Source organism: Chrysemys picta, chromosome 3, assembly GCF_011386835.1.
Source record: "Chrysemys picta bellii isolate R12L10 chromosome 3, ASM1138683v2, whole genome shotgun sequence".
In the NCBI taxonomy this organism is placed as follows: Eukaryota; Metazoa; Chordata; order Testudines; family Emydidae; genus Chrysemys; species Chrysemys picta.
Genome location: NC_088793.1, coordinates 120,648,663 through 120,667,755, shown reverse-complemented (window position 1 = coordinate 120,667,755; position 19,093 = coordinate 120,648,663). Strand labels below are relative to the sequence as shown.

Genomic DNA, 19,093 nt, shown 5'->3' with positions numbered 1-19,093 from the left:
CAAATTAAAAAGGGTACTTTTTTTTGACAATATATCCCCATGACTTACAACACCTCTTCAAAAAAAACACTGGATTAAAGATTCTCCCCCACATAACTTGTTTTAAGTTGTAATCCTATTTCTCCTTTGCTAAATCTAGGATACATGGACATGATACAAGTCTGTTATAGGGAAAAGTAGTAAGAGTCAAAGCTGTGTGTATAAAGGGTGCCACCACTGCAGGGGGTGGGACATTCACTCTGCAACCCCTCTGCCTGGGCCTTAGAACTTCTGGGGTCAGGAGGACCCCTCCCACCCCAGAGTTCAGACCCTGCTCAGCCTCCATCTCTCCTTTGACTCTCACTAGGCACCTTCCAGACCGCCTGAGCCCCTCACACCAAGATCTGCCCCTCCAGATACAGAAAGCCCAGCGCTACCTCCCCACCGGAAGAGCTACACAGATCCCCTCTGAGGGAGCAGGGACCCTTCAGCCAACCTGCACGGAGCCCACTTGCCTGCTGTCCGGGCTCCCTCCACTGCCACTCCTCCTGCTGACCACAACTCCCGGAGCCCTCCTACCACCAGTTACCTATTCTTCCTTGACAACCAGTATCCCTGTGCCCTCAGTCCCGACCATGACCCTAGCCCCAATATCCCTCTGCCCTCATCCCCAAAGTCTCCCCTACTCTCCCTACCCCAATGCCCACTTGTTCTCTCCCTTGCCCTCCTCCCTGCTTAACCCCAGTTCCCCTTGGCATCTTCCTCGTTCCCACAGTTAATCCGATTCCTTCCCCACCCCTGCAGCTCCCACCTCCTCACATCTGTCTTCCATCCAGTGTTGCCAATTTAGCAGTTTTGTCACTAGATCTAGCGGAAGTTGCCAAATTTCATTAAAAGTTGCATTTTAGAAAAGGTTTTGCCAAAGGGCTTTAATGGTTTTTAAACCATTTCCACTTTTATCTTTCATTATAAAAAGCTTAGAAAACAAATGGGTGTCAACATTCTCACCTGGCTTGCACACAAGGGTTATGACAGTTTTGATCATCTTGTTATTCCCACAGCTGTCTCCATTCGAATAAGTAAGCTGAATCCTCTCTCCAACTTTTTTGAGAGAAGACATGAACGTTCCTAGATTTTTAGGCTTGTTATTTTTATCTGGGGTGAGGAGGAGGGAGAGAAGAGAAAAAAAGTAAGCTTACTTTAAGTAATGACTATTTTGTGATTTCCCTGAGCTGGAAAAAAGCTGAAGCCAGTATCTAAATATTACAAGGAGGAGGGGGTAAAACCAGATCTGAGAAATTTCTGTTTTGCATGATTATTTTACGGCAATTTTGCTGTTTTACACCTTAAAGCATTGTCACAAGGCCTGGAAACAAAGTGAAATGTACAATATTAGCCAAGAACAATTTCTCTTTAACTAGAAATCCAAGTATGTTTATGCTGTTTTTCCTAGGCCTTTTTTTTGGGCACAAGGCACCACTTTATCCCCATTTTCTCCTCCAGCCCCATGCACACCCATCTTTTGTGACCCTCTGAAATATTACAAAATCAGTCTCAAAGTGTTGCCTATCATTATAGGCAATATTCCACACCCACACTTGTTTCAAAATTGTGCACTCACCAACAGAGCAAACAGCTGCATCCTCTGAGCAGACAACAGCTGCTCCTTTCTGAAGTACTTTATGACAGACATTGATGAAAAAGTGTTTCTTGTCTGCTTTGACAGGACTGCTGTCCACAGCTTCCCAATTCTGCGCTGACTCTGGGAACAAGAGATTTTAATTTTAGATATAACACACACAGTCTTGTCTAACTACCTACGATCCCAAACACATCCAGAATATGAACAGCTGTTTAAAAACCACAGCTACAAATAAAGTGACCTTGAGTGGAGACTGATAGAGGCTGCTCCTTTAGAAGGCATTCAATTCTTTATTACAGAGATTTTTTTCATAAAAAAGGAAATTGAACGCTAATATCACACACACAAACGAGAAGATTAAGAACCTATGAAAAAGCTAAGATGAGGCTAAGAAGAGGCTCACAATGGAGAAGTGGCAATTAAGAAAATAGCACATGGTTTCACAATAAATTGAAAATAGTTTGTAGAAAAACAGTTGTTTATTTCTGCTGCTGTACCTGAACTGCGAATCAGAGGTGACAAATCATATCGTTTCTTCTTATCAGCAACTCTGCAAAGGAGATCTTCCTTCTCCTGAACACAGGCGTATTTAGTATCCCAGGTGAAGAAATATGTGCAGTCCACCTCCCCAGTGAATACTGGGGCCCCTTTTCCTTCATTACCTTGTAGGGTTAGAAAGCCAGGAAGACAATTGGATTTCAAGTTAAGGGGTACAGGGGAATTCTGGTAATGGCATTTGTGCCTTTCGCATCCACGTCACAGCAGAAACATTACAAAGCTGTGATTCCAGGGCAGCGAGATGTACTGAAGCATCAGCCACAGAATTAACTGCAGACCATGAAAATAATAATGAAGAAACAGACCCTTTGGTGACTGAACATTAAAAATAAAGTTAGTGCTATAAAATCAAAGATAAGTGCCCTCTAGCTGGTCGAAAATTTCTTTAGCATCTACCATATTAGTCAAGAACAACATTGCAATTATTCTCAACAGAAGGTAGTCTATGATGCCAAAGTACTTAAACTAGAGAATTACCCCTAACCAACAGATAAGAAATTAGAAACAACCATGCTGGCTCATAACCACTTGGCTCTTGGACACAAGGGAGTAGTTCCACTAGTTCAATAGCAAAAGCATATACAGAGGCTACAAAAGCCCTGTAAAGTAATTGTAACCCATATGCTCACCTGCAGTCTCATTGCACTCAAAATTTATGACAGTCATTCGTTGAAAGCCAGAGCTGCATGCATCTCCATCTGGGTATATTAGCGTGAGATCCCCATCAGAGTACCTGATTAAAAAATCCCAATGCTTTAAGTTAACCTTTGAAAAACATTACTACCAGGCATGACCATGTTATTTGTCCCACTTAATGGAGGCCCAATTCATGCAATTGATAACTGCTTCATTCCTTCCAGGGAAAGAAATTGTTACTCAGCATAGCAACTGAGTTTTCCATCAAATTGAGAATATTCTAATTGCTTTTTCCCTGGGATTTGTCAACCATAATTGAGAAATTCTGTTGTATGCACCTTCCCAATTAAGATTAAACACTAAGGCCCAATTCGCCACCTTGAGCTTTGCACCTTGTGCATTTACACCTTTCTGATTTGTAGTGTTTTACAACCAGTTTTCACAGGTATAAAGGACTACATGAAGCGCAGATAAGTGGAAACTCAGGCCCTAACTTTTCTCTTCATCAATCTACATGGCACAGGGATTTCATCTTGCATCAATTACATATTTTCTAAACAAAATCTGAATGTTTTTCTTGGATGTTTCTACTAGAAATTAAATTTTTCTAAGACTATCATGGTTTTCATTTAGGATCTCCTCTGTGTCCAATATTCCATTTATTGGAAGAACATAGCTTCACTTTTTAATCTAGCTGGCATGAAAATATTTTCAGGCAAAAGTTAATTTGCATTTCTGTTCTTGAATGGGGAGAGAGTCATTCCTCAGAGTGTCCCACCCAGAAAAAGTCAAGATGCTATGAGGGTATGTTCTGAACAACAAGGCTAAGAGGCACCCACTATATATCAAATCATCTAAAGAGTGCCGTTTTGCAAATACTAGCGTCCAGACTAGCTTAGAGGTGCCTCAGTAAGGAATATGCTGATGTAGAGATCTTGCTTCACTGTATGGGTTTGCAACTCTAAACAATGCAAATTGTACATGACGAAAGTACAATATGTTTAACTTGGCAAAAGCATGCAATATACACCTCTACCCTGATATAACGCGACCCGATATAACACGAATTCAGATATAATGCAGTAAAGCAGTGCTCCGGGGGGGCGGGGCTGCGCACTCCGGCAGATCAAAGCAAGTTAGATATAATGCGGTTTCACCTAGAACGTGGTAAGATTTTTTGGCTCCCGAGGACAGCGTTATATCGGGGTAGAGGTGTAGTAAGAAACCCTAGCAGGTTCATTACTCTATATGGCCTGGCTCCAACAGGATTCTGATGTAATGTTACCAGCAAAACTCAGTAAGGCAACTCAAGAGCAGCAGCTAGAAAGTCTAGACATCAACAGGAGATAAGTACTTTTTAGTACTCCCGCCTATTGTGGACCATCTTAGCACCCCTGGTGCTGCACAGCTACCATGGTGCTTGCAAGCGTGGCTCTGCCAAAGCATTACCATGATTTTTAACTCACAAAATCCAAATGGATTTGTTAGAGACTGTTTTAATTATTCATCCTCCTACCGTATTCTGTACCTTTTACAAAACAAAAACAGTTTCTATATGCAAGTCTCAGAGAGTTTCTATCATATGTTTATCCCTTCTCTCTTTCAGTGACCTATCTGAAGGCGTAGTTCAGATGCCTTTACAAACCTGAGGGTTTGGTTCTTAAATTTTCCTGCCACTTTTTCCTGGTTACTCTGAGACTTTACTTGGCAAGATGAAACATATCCAGTGTCATCCTTGCAGCTGCCGGCACTGGTTTTCCCACAAATATTTAAGTAATAGTAATACTCTTCTTTTTCATCTTTAGCCATGTACGGTGTGACATAGCCTAAGGAAACAGGGAAAGAAAATTATTAAGGTGGCAGCCTTTTTCTTTAAAAGGGTTCAAAGAAAAGCAACAACCCTGAACAGGTACTGGAATAAAAGACTAGAAGCATTTGTGTCACTGAATTTCAGTCCCAAACACTCTATACAGGATGCTATCCCAAGCTCCAGTTCTCTGTTAAAGAAAAATAAGGAACTTACTTGGTTGTTGAGTGAGTGGTGTCAAGTCAATGGAGACATCATGCTGTTCACTGGTCAGACTACAGTTTCTACTTTCCAAGTAATCCCTGTGACAGGCATAATCAGTGACCCATTCAATTTCATACCGGCAGTTGAGCTTGGCAGTGAGTTTGGGACCCGTGCGCTGATGTGGAAATGAACATGATTAAAGTTGTAAATAAAAATAAGACCAAAGCGTTCTATTAAAAAAAAAAAAAAAAAGTTTTTTTTATTTGACACAAAAACCTCAGATGGAAGATAGGTATACCTAACACCCCTTCTCACCATTCCACCCCTCATCTATTTATGTGAAAGTCAAGTTTCCAGCAAAGTGAGACCATGCTTTTGGAAATGTAAGAGCAAATTTTTTTTAAAAGGAAGACTAAAGAAGAAATTAAAGAATAAAGACTCCACATATTATGCAAGTTTGTCATCTTGATTTGTATATTTAATCTATATAAGATGTGTGTGCAGTTTTGTTTTTTTTTGGGTGAAGAACAAAGTGACCAATCTTTTCAAATCCAGTGCTTACATTAGGGTAATTATCGATCTAGTTGCTATTTAGATGCCCAACAATGATCCTTGGTACATACCTTAAGCACTAGATTCCAAATTGTTGGTCTTTTTTGTGTCTAAAATAAAGGTACCACACAAGACTAAACTCTTGAAAGGTTATTAATGGTATAGCAAATTAATCATCACTATTAAGATTTGACTTAGTCTTTTACCAATGTTAGCTACATTATCTACAGCTTTAAAAAAAAAAAAAAAACACTTCATAACCGTTTTCTTCTTCAAAGCACTTTAGAAGCACTAATCATTACCACCCTTGAGAGTCTGGTGTCGGAGAAAAACAGAGTTCTCACACCCTTTTTTGGATAAAGCAATTCCAACTAATAGACTATGGCTTGCCCAACATGAGATTGTATCAGAGCCAGAATTATAATTGCAAATCTCATGCTCACACTACTCTCTACTTGTTAACAGGGGACAAGAGTTCAAAAGAATAAAAGGATGGGGACACTTCTCTGAATAAGACACTGAGTTACACCGGATTCACCCCCTCTCCTCCTCCCACCCCCCAAAAAAGGACTTTGGTAAATGATTTTTACTATATAGACTTCTCGCCTCTTGCCTCCCTCCCCCCAATTTGCCTCCCTCCCCCCAAGTTGCCCTCTGGTTAAAACTTCTGGGAAACTTATTTACTGTATCAGAATATCAGTATGTCCTGATGAAGATGACGTTAATTCAATAATTGACAGACTTAAATCCTTATAATGACTTAATAATCAGAAGGAAAATGTGGTTAGAACAGACCACTTTAAATTCTGAATGTGCTTTAGTGGAAAGAAAGCTTATAAGAAATATTTTCATTCATAAGTCTGCATTTAATATTTTTCAGAGTAGCAGCCGTGTTAGTCTGTATCCGCAAAAAGAACAGGAGTACTTGTGGCACCTTAGAGACTAACAAATTTGTTAGTCTCTAAGGTGCCACAAGTACTCCTATTTAATATTTTTGCTTCCCAAGTAATGTTCAAGTGTACAAACACACTGGCCAGGCATGGGAAGATTGGGAAGACAAAGGTGGAATTAGTAAATCTACCTGTATCATGGCCTCTATGTAAATGCAGAGTATTTTAAAATGAATGGGGAAAAAAATCTTTATTCAAATCAGTTTTAAAGAGTAATCTGGCTGAAGTGTAGACAGCTATCTAGGTCAGGAAAGGGACAATAGGCTAGAACAAGATCTGTCCAAAACATGTAAACGTGACAGGTTATGCAGAGAAAGTGTCAGCAATGTTAATTTCAGCCTGGTTTTAAAAGAGTGTCTTGCTGCCAAGATCACATGCCATTATGTGAGCTGGAACAAATGGATGTTGCTAGATAAGTTAAAGTTCTCAGTTCTTCCATAACATTCAATTATGTCAGATAGGACATCTAACGCACAAGGATGATTCTGCTTTAAAAATTAATCAGAGATAATTTAAAGAAAGCACATGACACTTATTTTGCGGACTAAAGGCATGGTGCAATAATAGATGTAAGACAAACGGTCAGATTTAAATGGAACCAAATTACACAGAACAAAGACTTGAAGCATGTCACACAAATCAGGTTGCAGAACGGCACTTATTAGCAAGCAGAACTTCTTGCCTAGGAATAATGATCTACTCTAGAGAGGAATATCCATTTCCACCCCAATGCTAGGCTCTAAGGATCTCAACACAATTTGAAATTCAGAAGAGAGCAGTTGTCATGCAAAGTAAGAAGAGATTCTTTAAGAGAGCCTCAAGACATTTGTATTCCTATGATTTTTTTGCAGTGTTGTTGTAGCCATATTAGTCCCAAGATATTAGAGAGACAACACAGGCGAAGTAATATCTTTTATTGGACCAAATTCTGTTGGTGAGAGAGAAGCTTTCAAGCTACACAGAGCTGGGAGCTCACCCACCTTTTCTCTAATTTGTAGTCCTAGTTACAGTTGTTTTAACTCTGAATTTTTTTTTAATTCTATTAAAAAAACACAACCACTAATACTGTAGTGAGTATTAACACTTTGCACCTGAGGATCTCAAACATTAATAAGCTTCATGACCCCAACAGAAAAGCACATACTAGGTTTCTGCTCACAGTAAAGTGGAGGCTGAAGCAGAAAATTTAACTGAGAATAAACTTTTTTAGACTGCATAAATGATCAATTACCTCTCCTCTTCTCTTTGATGGGCACACAAAAGTAATAGTCACTGCTGGATTATGGCCAAGACAGAAAATGGGCTTCTCTTCTTCACTGTATGTTTTCTCATAACTCAGTACAAGCCTAACAATAAAATAAATAAATAAATAAAAATCAAACAACCAACAAATGGGAAGCCAGAAAATTTTTTTAACTATAAATAAATACAAAGTGTACTACACAGTAAAGCTAACTAGCAAATATCAAGAGTGGGATACTTGCAATTTACCCAGAGACCCTGGGAGAGGCATTTGAAAAATATTAAATTCTATCTTTAAAAGAGGACTTACAAAGGCGGGGGGAGGGGGAGTGAGCGAGAGAGAAGAGATTCTGCCTTTTTAGCTTAGTTACAATAAGAATCTTCAGCCTTATTTTCCCCCTTGTCCCAAAACTACGACAGGTAGAACTGACAGCACTACTTATTTAAGTAGCTTGACATTTCCCATTGCACACCCCATTTTCAGTTGCTTATAACTTTGCCAAATTTTAACAATTCGGTCTGCACCAGAACGGAGAACAGAAAAATGTCAGGTGCTCCCAGTGACCCTGCAAGTGCCCAGGCAGCATGGAGGAGGAAGGTGCCAGACTCAAATATAAAAAGGCACAGGGGAGGAGACTGTGCAAGGAGGAAGACAGGCAGGGAGGGGCAAAACAGACTGGACAAAAAGTCCGGGGGGCGGGGGAGGAGAAGACTGGGAAGTAGTGGAGAGGGAAGGCTGACTGGGTGAGGAGTTGAGGGTAAGGAAGGCTGGGATCTGGACGGGGATAGTAGGATTGGGATGAGAAGTCGGGGTGGGGAAGACAGGACAGTGACAGGAGGGGTCTGTGCCCACTAGAGCTCACTTCCCTTCTGAGTCTGCTGGAATGGAACCCAACATTCCCTGGTCTCACCATTCTTCTGTTGTCAGTAAACCTCCGAGAAAACCACTTAAAGTGTGGGTCTCATCCCCCTCTAGTGCGGGCCAATCTTAATTCATCTGTCCCCTTCTGTGTACACATTATTATACCGTCTTTAATCACACATTCACATACTATTTTTTCCAGAGAACCCCTGCTTCATTCAGTGCGCAGAATGGATGGTGCTCACTTAATGAGGAGCTACTCCTTTTTTTCTTCCTTGTCTGATGTGTGGCCCCAGGTTATTTTATTTACTGATCACTGCTCAAATCATGCTCTGAATACAAAATTATTCATTTCCTCGTGGGTTTTTCTAGGTGCTTATCACTATAGAACAAGTGTTCCACAAATTTATCTTCACAAAGCTCCTGTGAGGTGAGGGACTATTATCCCAAATTTACAGCTGAGGCATTGAGAAATTAAAAAGTTAAAAGAGTGTCCACTAATTTTAGGAGTCTCAAAGTGGGCACCCAGGACCTGATTTTTCAGAATACTTAGCATTATTTAGTACTGTGCCCAAAGCACAGCTCCCATTGACTTTAGCTGCAGCTGTGAGCGCTCAGCACTTCTGCAAATCAGACTTCAAGGTCTCCAGCTAGGCATCCAGAAAGTGTGCACCACACTGTAAGTGACCACCTGCAAAAAGTTTGGTTTAAGAGACTTGCCTAGCATCACATAGGAACTCTGTGGCAGAGGCAGGGATAGAATCCAGTTTTCCAGGGCAGCATTCCACTACTTTAACCATCTTCTTGCAATCCCCTGCCTCATTTCACTACACACCTTCCAAAGTCTGCAACAAAGGAAGCAGGGGTCCTACAAATGCTTCATTCATTGCACAACCCTGATTCACTTCCTGAGCAGATCCAGCCTATACAAGAATGAGGTAAGGGCCCTAAGGAAAAAGACAGGCTATGAGCACGTTATTAAAGACTGTATGGTAAGACATATCCATAAGGAGACTGAATTAAGGTTGCAGAGGCAACCTTATTCCGCCACTTCCTAACTTTTAAGTTCCTGAAACTGCAACCTTAATATTTTTGTAATGTAGTTTGCGTTAAATATATACATTAGAAATGTAGATTCTCCCTAGCCTAGAGTATACTAATAACTAGGGAAACAGTGAAATCACAAGAGCCAGTACAGTGAAAGGGAATGGATGAAAGGAATGGATTTTAGTCAGTTTAAAACTCTGTATTGTGTGCGTCTTTAAACAAGTCATTGATGTTAATTAGATAATCTTTTGGAGGAAGGCTTCACTAAAAATTCAACAACCCTGTTCCCAGGCCCTTGATTTAAGGTGCAAGTGCCAATAAACATCCCAAAGACCCAGCAAGTCCTCCAACAAAAGCAGGGAAAGCCACCTTTTAGCCATTCTGTATACATCACAAAGCATAAAGGGTCACGAGCCCAGCTTAAAATCTTTTGTAGGTCACCATATTCTTTCAGCTATGTGGATATATTTGTACTTGTAACACGCACAAGCTTGCAATCAGAAAGATGAGAATACTGTTTTATTTCATGTATATCAATCTTGTGGCAGGAACTTTCCAGTTAACAGGAAAACTAGTACAGGCAGACGTTCTTAATTCTCAGTCTAAGAGGCCTATGTTAATATTTCTGGCAACAATATTTCGAATTGTCATCCTGTGCAGCAAAGCCAAAATGAATTTATTCAAGCTAGTCATTAAGGCCAATCAATGTCACTACCTGACTTATTTTAACTGGCTTCCATATAATCTGGGTCCCAACCCTTGGTTTCATTCACAGTAACCTAGTTTGCTCTGCAGTCCCACTAGCAACATGCATCTGGCAGGGTATCAATCAAGGAGCTAGTGTTGTAAGAATGGATGGGTAAATAGTGCTCCCCATAGGCAACAAGAGAAGAATCAGCTCAAAAAGGGGCCATAAAAGAAGCTAGTGCTCAAAAACAAAATGCCATCCCTTGTGTTGCCACAAAAAAAAAAAAAAAAAAAATCAATACCAACCCCATCCAAATAAAAATCTATACACTCATCTGACTCTCCCCTCCACCAAAATTGGGCTGTTTCAGACCAACCCAATTAATTCCAAAGTTGAGAGGCCCCCTTGGAGAACGTCTTCCTGGGACTTCTCTCTATTGAATACCAAGGAAGCTTAGAGTCTCTACTAATTCAGCTGTGGCAGTGTCACACAAGGAGAGAAGGGGGTCTCAGATTGGCAGATACTAGACAACTTAGCATCACAGCCAACACCTTCTACTATACCCAGAAGCCAAGAGGCAGCTAACACAAATGCATAATGGCAGCATTCAACTCTAACCCTTGTAATACTCGTGTGAGATAAAGTTTTGTTTTTAAACAGATAAGTAAAGTGAAACAGAGGCCAAATGATTTTCCCAGGGGTATGCAGCAGGTCACCGGAACAGCTGGAATTAGAACTCAGTCCTTTGTTTGGGGCATCCCGTCCAATGACCATCCCATGCCACCAGAGAGTGACACCAATAATTTCAACTTATTCTTAAAAAAAAAAAAAAAAAAAAAAACCACACACACCTCAGTAGTTGCCTCATCCTCCAGAACTTTTCATATGTAAAAGAGTGCCCATGGGGTTTAAAAAAAAATTAGAAATTTACACTAGGGCAATGACAACAGATTAAAAACCTAGTCTCCTCATGCCTGTCTACAAAACAGATGCCACCTTCCAATTTTATCTTTCTTTTGGTAATTAAATGTTTGAAATATATACAATACTCATTACCATGAAACGCAGGTATATATATCAGCCAAATAATGAACAATGTTTTGTCCAGAAACACAAGAGGGAGCCCTTATAAATATATACATGAGATTCAGACATTTAAGAGTACCTGTCTTTGTCATGCAGTTTCAGCTGTTCTTGAGGACTGCCAACATCAAAAGCATGGCCTCCACTTAACAAGCATGCAGCACTACCCACAGGGCAACTTCTGGTTTCGCTACTTGAGCTTCCTGTTAAGAGAATACCAGATATATCACCCAAATGAACTTTTTGTTGCAGCGCTAAGAACAAGTATAATCTAGGGCCAGCTTAGGTACAATTTAGTTACATTAGACTGAAGCAGTTTTCATTCTAAACCCCTTTACAGCTCATAAGTATGAGGGAGGGTTTAAAAGTCTTGCACTAAAGTTTTCAAAAGTGCAGTTTGAACTCAAATGGTTTTATTTTTGGCAAGCTAAAATTAGCAAAAAAAGATTGCTGAAGCCATGAAAGAGATAAAATGCACACTTCCACTATTTCTAGCTGAAAAGATTTCATCTAACTAAAAACAAAAAACAAAAAGCTAGAAGCTAGAAACTTCAATTTCTCATTCTAATAGCTTTTTCTTTCCACCACTGAGCAGTATTCTAGATGTGAAGAAAATCCAATTATGGAATTTTAGACAGTATGTTCACCTAGTCTATTTTATAGGTTACTTCAAAGCAACTGGGGTTAGAACACTAGCTGTAGTTCCAGTCAAGACTACATGCTAAAGTGATTCAACTACTATAGTAATAACTACAACTAATATAAACTTCCATACATATAAAGATTTTTGCATACTGATGGAAACAAACAGGAATAATACAACCCTCAAGTATTACATTAAAAAAACCCAAAGTTTACAAAGATTTGAAGGCATCTCTTGTACATGTCCAATTATATGGAATTTTGGAGAGGAGTTATTCTAGGTTTTTAAGGCTCTTCCTAGTATGTGTGCAATACTCAGGTATGGGTATTCACCTTACACAGCAGGGATAAAAAGAAATGGGGAATTTGACAATTTGCAGGCATTAATCTCAACTGAATGTTCTAGGTCAGTGTTTCTCAACCTTTTTGGTATTAGAGACCAGGTTGCTGCCTTCCTAAACTGTGTTGGGGAGATCTTAGGGACCAGTGCCAGTGCACAGACTGTTGAGAAACGTTGTTCTAGGGAGAACCACTCAGATACCATGGTGATAAGCAACACTATTAAAACAAATGCAAATCCTGAGAGTTTTGGCTAGCAATATTTTATAGAAACCTGCAGACCATTTTGTTTTGATGTGCTGTTGATATTAAATAAAGATGCAACTTCCAACACTAAGTTTCAGGCCAATAGGATTTGAAACAAAATCATAGACTGAGTTTGTTCTGTGAGCAAAGTTCATACATGCTTCTTACTGAAGAAACAAAGACCAGTGAATATATATGGTTAAAAATGCAACAGCGATGCAGTGTAGAAAAACTAATTTGTTGTTAAAGTTACCTAATATGTATAAAATTCAGCCTGTCAAGAATTTTCTCTGCTGTCACAACTGCTTATATTGTCTCCATTCTCCCCACAATTGGCCAAAATAAGTATCAAACCAGCAAAGCACTTAAATATTTAAACTTTACGCCGGGGTGGGCAAACTTTTTGGCCCGAGGGCCACATCTGGGTGGGGAAATTGCATGCAGGGCCATGAATGTAGGGCTGGGGCAGGAGGTTGGGGTGTGGGAGGGAGTGCAGGAAGGAGCTCAGGGCAAGAGGTTGGGGTGCAGGAGGGGTATGGCAGGGAGCTCAAGGAAGAGGGCTGGGGGCTCGGGCAAGGGGTTGGGGTGCAGAAGGGGTGCAGGGTGCGGCAGGGGGTTAGGGTGCAGGCTCCGGCCCAGTGCCACTTACCTGGAGCGGCTCTGGGGTGGCAGCGGCGCACAGTGGGGCTAAGAGCTGCTCCCTGCCTGCCCTGGCCCCGTGCTCCCGGAAGCAGCCGGCACCACATCCCTGCAGCCCGGGGGTGGGTGGGGGGTGTTATGGCTCCGTGCGCTGCCCTTGCCTGCGGGTACCTCCCCCGAAGCTCCCGTTGGCTGTGGTTTCCCATTCCCGGCCAATGGGAGCTGTGGGGGACGGTCCCTGCAGGCAAGGGCAGCGCATGGAGCCCTCTGCTTCCCCACCCCCAGGAGCCACAGGGACGTGGTGCCGGCCGCTTCCGGGAGTGGCGCAGGGCCCGTGGCGCCACAGGCATGGCAATCCTGCAGGCCAGATCCGGCCCACGGGTTGTACTTTGCCTACCCCTGCTTTAGGCACATTATTTCCAATAGGACTACTCGTGCTTAAAGTTAAGTACAGTCAAGAGCTTGGCTGAATTGGAGCCCACATTGAGCTATAATCGCTAGTTATAACTCTAGCATAAGAAACATGAATCCCACTGGACAGATGACAGCAACAAGAGACCAACTACAACTGACACCTTTGTTGCCAGTCTCAGCAGAGGAGCCTCAGATTGCATTGTACTATTTTAAGACAACCATTTTGCTATCCAAAAGGACAATGTTCTTTAAATAGCTCAACAGTTCTGGAAGACTGCTCTAGGGAAGCTGCCTTCAAAGCCACATTTCAAATCAAAGATGGATTAAAACAATAGAGTTATAAACTCCTAAAACCAGGCTTTAACGGGAAATAAAACCAGGCAGCCTTTACTAGCGGCATTAGTAAGTACTTCCACAATTCATACAACATAGACACATATAGTGTACACAGAGGTTCAGACCTATGTCTCTACAGACGTTGATATACAAGGAATAGTCATCCGAGTCATCCACCAAGTAGCCTCCTGAAGTCTTGATCAGCGGATTCAAGTCATGTTTCTTCAAATCATCAAAAACGTAGCATGGTACCTAGAAAGTTAAACAGGTTAGTTAGTTCCATGTAAAGGCCATACCACACTAGTTAGAGACATCATAGGACATGAAATACTTTTTCCAAAGAGAACTGATTTTTATAAAATCTAGCAGTGGAAAGGTTTGCCCAGAAGTCAAAATAATTCCATAAAAAACACTGGGCTCCCCACTGAAGGCAAAACGTTGACAATGTTGGCTACTGCACAAGCAACAGAGAAAACCCTTCACTCTAGTTTTGCTGTGCAGAGGTGCCGAAAGCAAGTCACAAGTGCTGAAGAGTTACTTAAAATTCTCATCTTTGTTAACTTAAGCTATTAACAAAGAATTTGTTTTAACAGGATATTCATAAGTTTTGAAAGGTGGATTTTCATTTCAAAAAAGTTGACAAAGTTTTTGTGAAGTTTAAATAGCTACTTGTGCCAAAGTTGTTAGAAAACCATTGTTCAGTCTTAATATATAACTGAAGGTATGCTGTAAAAAACCAAGAGTACTATCTGACCTACTATTCCATTCCTTCTAACTGAACAGTGCAAAATTGGTGATGTCACTTTATGCACGCATGATTATGAATATTACCTCTTTCTTGGCTTTAAATGAATCTTTTTTGCAAGCAATAGAAGTCCTCCATTCAAAATAGTGCACACACTCAGTTGCGGTGACAAGTTCTGGGGTTCCCTATTTAAAAAAGATCATGAAATCAATAGTTAGCTTTCAGTTTATAGCTATAAAATTATAAGAAATCCAAAATAAATGAGTTTAAGAAGTCAGTACCAACAAAACAGAAGTGATTTTTTTAAAAAGGAAGCAATCATCCAAATTCTTCCTTGACAATAAGAATGGCATGGATAGCACTCAGAAACGATGACATGCCCCAGTAAATGAATGGCAAGTTTAGTTATTACTAAGGAAAGCTGTTAGAAAGCACAGAGGCATACTGCCAAAAAAAGCCACCACACACACCCCACAGGAAAGTCCTAGTTGTCCTTTCAGATATGACATATACCACAGTGTATGCATGAGCCCTCAAAAGTAATACCTCATTTTTCAATGTGTACAATTTGTGCTACATTTTACAGGCCAAAACTAGGGACTTTCTTTTCAGAAAGGCTGAGTGCCCACAACTTCAGCTGAAGTCAGTAGGGACAACAGGTCTCAGCAATTGTGAAAAGCAGGTCTCTGGTCCCCATGATTTATGTTTTAGCAAGACAACGCATTTTTAATGTACGACTCCATACCTTAGCGTCCATAGGTAGGTATTTTTTGCCTGCCATTTATCCCACAAGCCAATTACCAATTAAGGCCAGAGAAACTAATCTCATCTCCAACCATATACCAACAAGGGATCTCTCCTGTAAAGGAAAAACTAGTTTTGATAGGCCTGGTTCAGATTCAAGCTTTTCATGCCCAAACACACCATCAGTTTAACAGTGCAAGAACCATAGCTTATTGTTAAGTCAGTCTAGTACTTTAAGGAGTGCTTAACATGGACAGGGCTGGACAGCCATGGAAACTAAATCTATTTACCTATGAATATCACAGGCAGAGCAAGCTTTCCATTTCCAGATGAAGGATGGAAAGGAAGTGGTAAAAGATCTCTATGCCCTGTTTACATTAGTCCCAACCAGACTCTAGTAAATACACACATCCTTGGCAAGAAGCGTTTTTTAAAAAAGGTTGTGCCAGCCAATACCAATAAGAGATCATTTTGTTAAAGACCGAGAAGAGTTGGCGGTGTCCTAATCATGTGAACTGTTTAACTAGTTCTAGCAAAGTCACGCCCTGGCCATACTGGCTTTTATAGTTTACCAATAACAGTTTGTAGAAGATTTTCTTGTCACTGGGAAACTAATGTAGAAAGGGCAAAAGGATCTCTGAGCTTCCATCTGCATCCTCTCTCTTCAATCGTGTCACATGGGGCATGTGAAACTTTTAAAAAAAACTTTGATGTACGGGCACTTCACGTAATGGTCTAAGTTACCCTGCTTTCCAAAAAGGTGTGTAATAACGTTATCATTGCCAACAGCATCACTTCCTAAAGTGTTTGGGTCCTAGGTAGAAGTATTTACAGAAGTCCAAGCTCTGATCGCTTCAGCTAGTAAGAGTTTGGGAGGTTTGAGTCTAGAGACATCAAGTATCAAACTAAAACCTTTTAAACTAGAATTTTACATTTGTACTAAAGTTTTAAAAACACTTACATGAAGCTGTCCCAAAAAGAGGAATGAGTCAGAGGCCTAGGTTTGTTTTCTGACCAATGCAATATTTATTTCTGACTTCTAACAATTATCAGAAGACACTACATTAAAATAAAAGGACTTTACAAACCTAAACACTGGCTTGAAAGCCATATATTAGCTCGTAAGAATGGAAGTTGGTCACAGTCTTTGATACTGTTCTATTACATCTATTTTAAGTCCACAGTTTACTCAAGCTGACACTTAAATAAGAGCTTTCAGGTGTTCTGTATACTGCTGACTTTTATAAATTTATTTTATTACATAATTTGTGAAAATACTATACTGAAATCCATTTGAAAGCATTAAAGAACCAGGGGGGGAAAAAAAGTCATTGACTAGACCTAGCAAAACACATGAATCAAGATAGCTGTTCATTTAATATCATCATCACGCACGGCTTGCATGTCCCACGATCTGAGATCAATACACATTCTTGGAGAGTATGGGTTGTCATGGGAGTTTCAAAGAACTGGTGTAATCACATCTGTAGTGTCACAAACTGGGGTATTTCAGATTTCTCCAAAAAGCAAGTTTAGAAAAAAATCACAAGCTATGCTGACTAAATGGGAGTTAAAGAGACTAGGTGGGTGAGACAATATCTTTTATTGGACCAACTTCTGTGGTGAGAGACAAGCTTTTGAGCTTACACAGAGCTCTTCTTCCGATCACTGGAAGTTACTTACACAAAGGACATAAGGAAACAAAAATGACAGACTAACCAGAGTCTTCCCACAAAGGAAGTTAATGTTGCTTTGTACAACATGTTGAGCGCCTTGCTGCGAACAGGGTTTTGTAGTGTTGAACTCAAGAAGTGATTCAGAACTTCTTTTCAAAGATGAGTCACCTAAACGAAGAGATAAGAGCTGCAATAATACAGTACTTTAAACAAACAAAAACAACAAAAGACTTTGTACATCATGAATATCCTATGTTGTTGTTAAGCTTAAGTACTACGCAAGACAACATACAAACCCATGTAATGGCAATTTTAAAACAAAGAATAATAAATTAAGTCATTAAGACAGACCCAGGGAACAAATTATCAAAAGTGCTTAAGTGATTTATAAACTTAAATCTCTTTTTCAAGAGCAACTTAGGCACTTTTGAAAGTTTTACCCTCACGCTTTTCAAACTAAAATTCATCCTCTTGTTTTTCCAGCTGGAGCAATTGTGAGTAGTATTTATTAATGCAATATTGCTGCAGTGTATTCAGTTTGTTTAAAGGCAGTATGCATTTTGATTAGGGGCGATCTTTTGTTATACAGCTACAACCTTTTGGCTAAGAATTGTACTTACAGCTAGCCAGTGCTAAACCATCTTATTTGTTACCCATGCTCCCTTCTCCCTATCACCATCTCCTTGTTTGCGTTTTAGACTGTAGGTTCTTTGGGGAAGGGACTGTTATTTACTCTGTGTGCTAGACACCTGTACACAAGGGAGGCCTGGCTTACCTGAGACCTCTAGGCACTGCATCAGTATAACTTAACACCCCACTACCAGCCAAGACTCAGATCCTCAAAGGTATTTAGGAGTTAGGCACTACAATACCTTTGAAGAGCTAGGCTCAAGTGCCTACAATGAATGTGAATGGGGACACCATAAGAAGGTGGGGGTGTGGGGTGGAATCTATCAATCATCCAGTCGATCTGTCCATGCAGCTTTGCTCAAGATGCTAATTTTAAAGCACCTCATGTGACTGAGCTTCCATCACACCTCTTGGGAGACTATTCCAGCATCTTTTCTCTCTCTCTTTCTCTCACTCACTATCAGGAGCTACTTCCTGATATTAAGTCTAAACTCACCCTCTTATTTTTACCGTAACACCTCAAGTTATGCTTCTGTATCAGAATAAATAATTCCTCTCCTCCTTTGATGTTTGCACCCCTCAAATATTTTAAGATTTACATTTCTCCTCCCCCTAAGCAGCTGCTTAAGGGAGCTTGGCTCATTCCCCGTATCAGTCTCTACCCCACATGACCACATTTGCCGTCCTTAAACCAGCCTCCAGGGTATGTCAGCATGGCAATGCCGTGCTCAGAACGGAACGTGATGCTCCACATACAGATGCACCACAGCCACACAGAAAGGCCTCTCTCCCTCTACACCATGCCTCGGTGGCTGCAAAAAGGGCCAATACAAACATGTCTCTCAGTAATCCTAGCTAACTGGTTGTCCACCTCAAGGTCTCTTTCAGCCTTACAGCCTCCAGAGTTTCTCCCATCCACTGAGTGTGGGCATCTTGGATTATTTTCTTCACAGAGTCTATTAACATGAGTTTTCCTCCCTCAAGCTGCATCTCACTTTGTTATTTTCTGTCCACATTTCTTTATTATTTCTCCAACCAAAGTACTGTTTGCAACTCAGCCCAGTATGAAAGATTTATTCACTATGTTGTTTGCCCCCCTCTTCCAGATTAGTGATGATATTAAGACCTGACCCAACACACCATACCCCACTAGACACCTCTTCACTAGCTGTCTACACAGTTGTTTATCATTACTCAATTATCTTAGTGCCAGTTTTCAGTCCACACAAATGTTCCAGTACAGACCTATTTTAATATTTCTGTTAATTTTAAGAAAAGAATAAAATGTTACACTAAAATCCACATCTACTACACTGACTGCATGTCCTCCTGCTCCCATCCAACACTAATTTTGTACAGCTAGGAAACAAAGCCTGCCTGGCACAATTTTATAACACTGGAGCAAGTGCTCTTTAAATGCCAGCATGATACT

At 40.5% G+C, this 19,093-nt stretch overlaps 1 protein-coding gene across 1 annotated transcript in view; it reads right to left on the bottom strand.

Moving 5' to 3' along the window:
• Positions 1 to 19,093, bottom strand: part of IGF2R (insulin like growth factor 2 receptor) — a 91,150-nt gene that overhangs the window by 55,843 nt on the left and 16,214 nt on the right. Inside the window, exons 4-14 of the mRNA XM_065588914.1 lie at positions 17,075 to 17,199; positions 14,698 to 14,796; positions 13,992 to 14,118; positions 11,333 to 11,453; positions 7,560 to 7,674; positions 4,839 to 5,001; positions 4,461 to 4,641; positions 2,809 to 2,912; positions 2,119 to 2,283; positions 1,601 to 1,741; positions 988 to 1,134 (exon numbers count right to left, since the gene is read on the bottom strand). Coding sequence (XP_065444986.1) covers positions 988 to 1,134; positions 1,601 to 1,741; positions 2,119 to 2,283; positions 2,809 to 2,912; positions 4,461 to 4,641; positions 4,839 to 5,001; positions 7,560 to 7,674; positions 11,333 to 11,453; positions 13,992 to 14,118; positions 14,698 to 14,796; positions 17,075 to 17,199 — 1,488 coding nt within the window. The remainder of the gene's footprint in view (positions 1 to 987; positions 1,135 to 1,600; positions 1,742 to 2,118; positions 2,284 to 2,808; positions 2,913 to 4,460; positions 4,642 to 4,838; positions 5,002 to 7,559; positions 7,675 to 11,332; positions 11,454 to 13,991; positions 14,119 to 14,697; positions 14,797 to 17,074; positions 17,200 to 19,093) is intronic.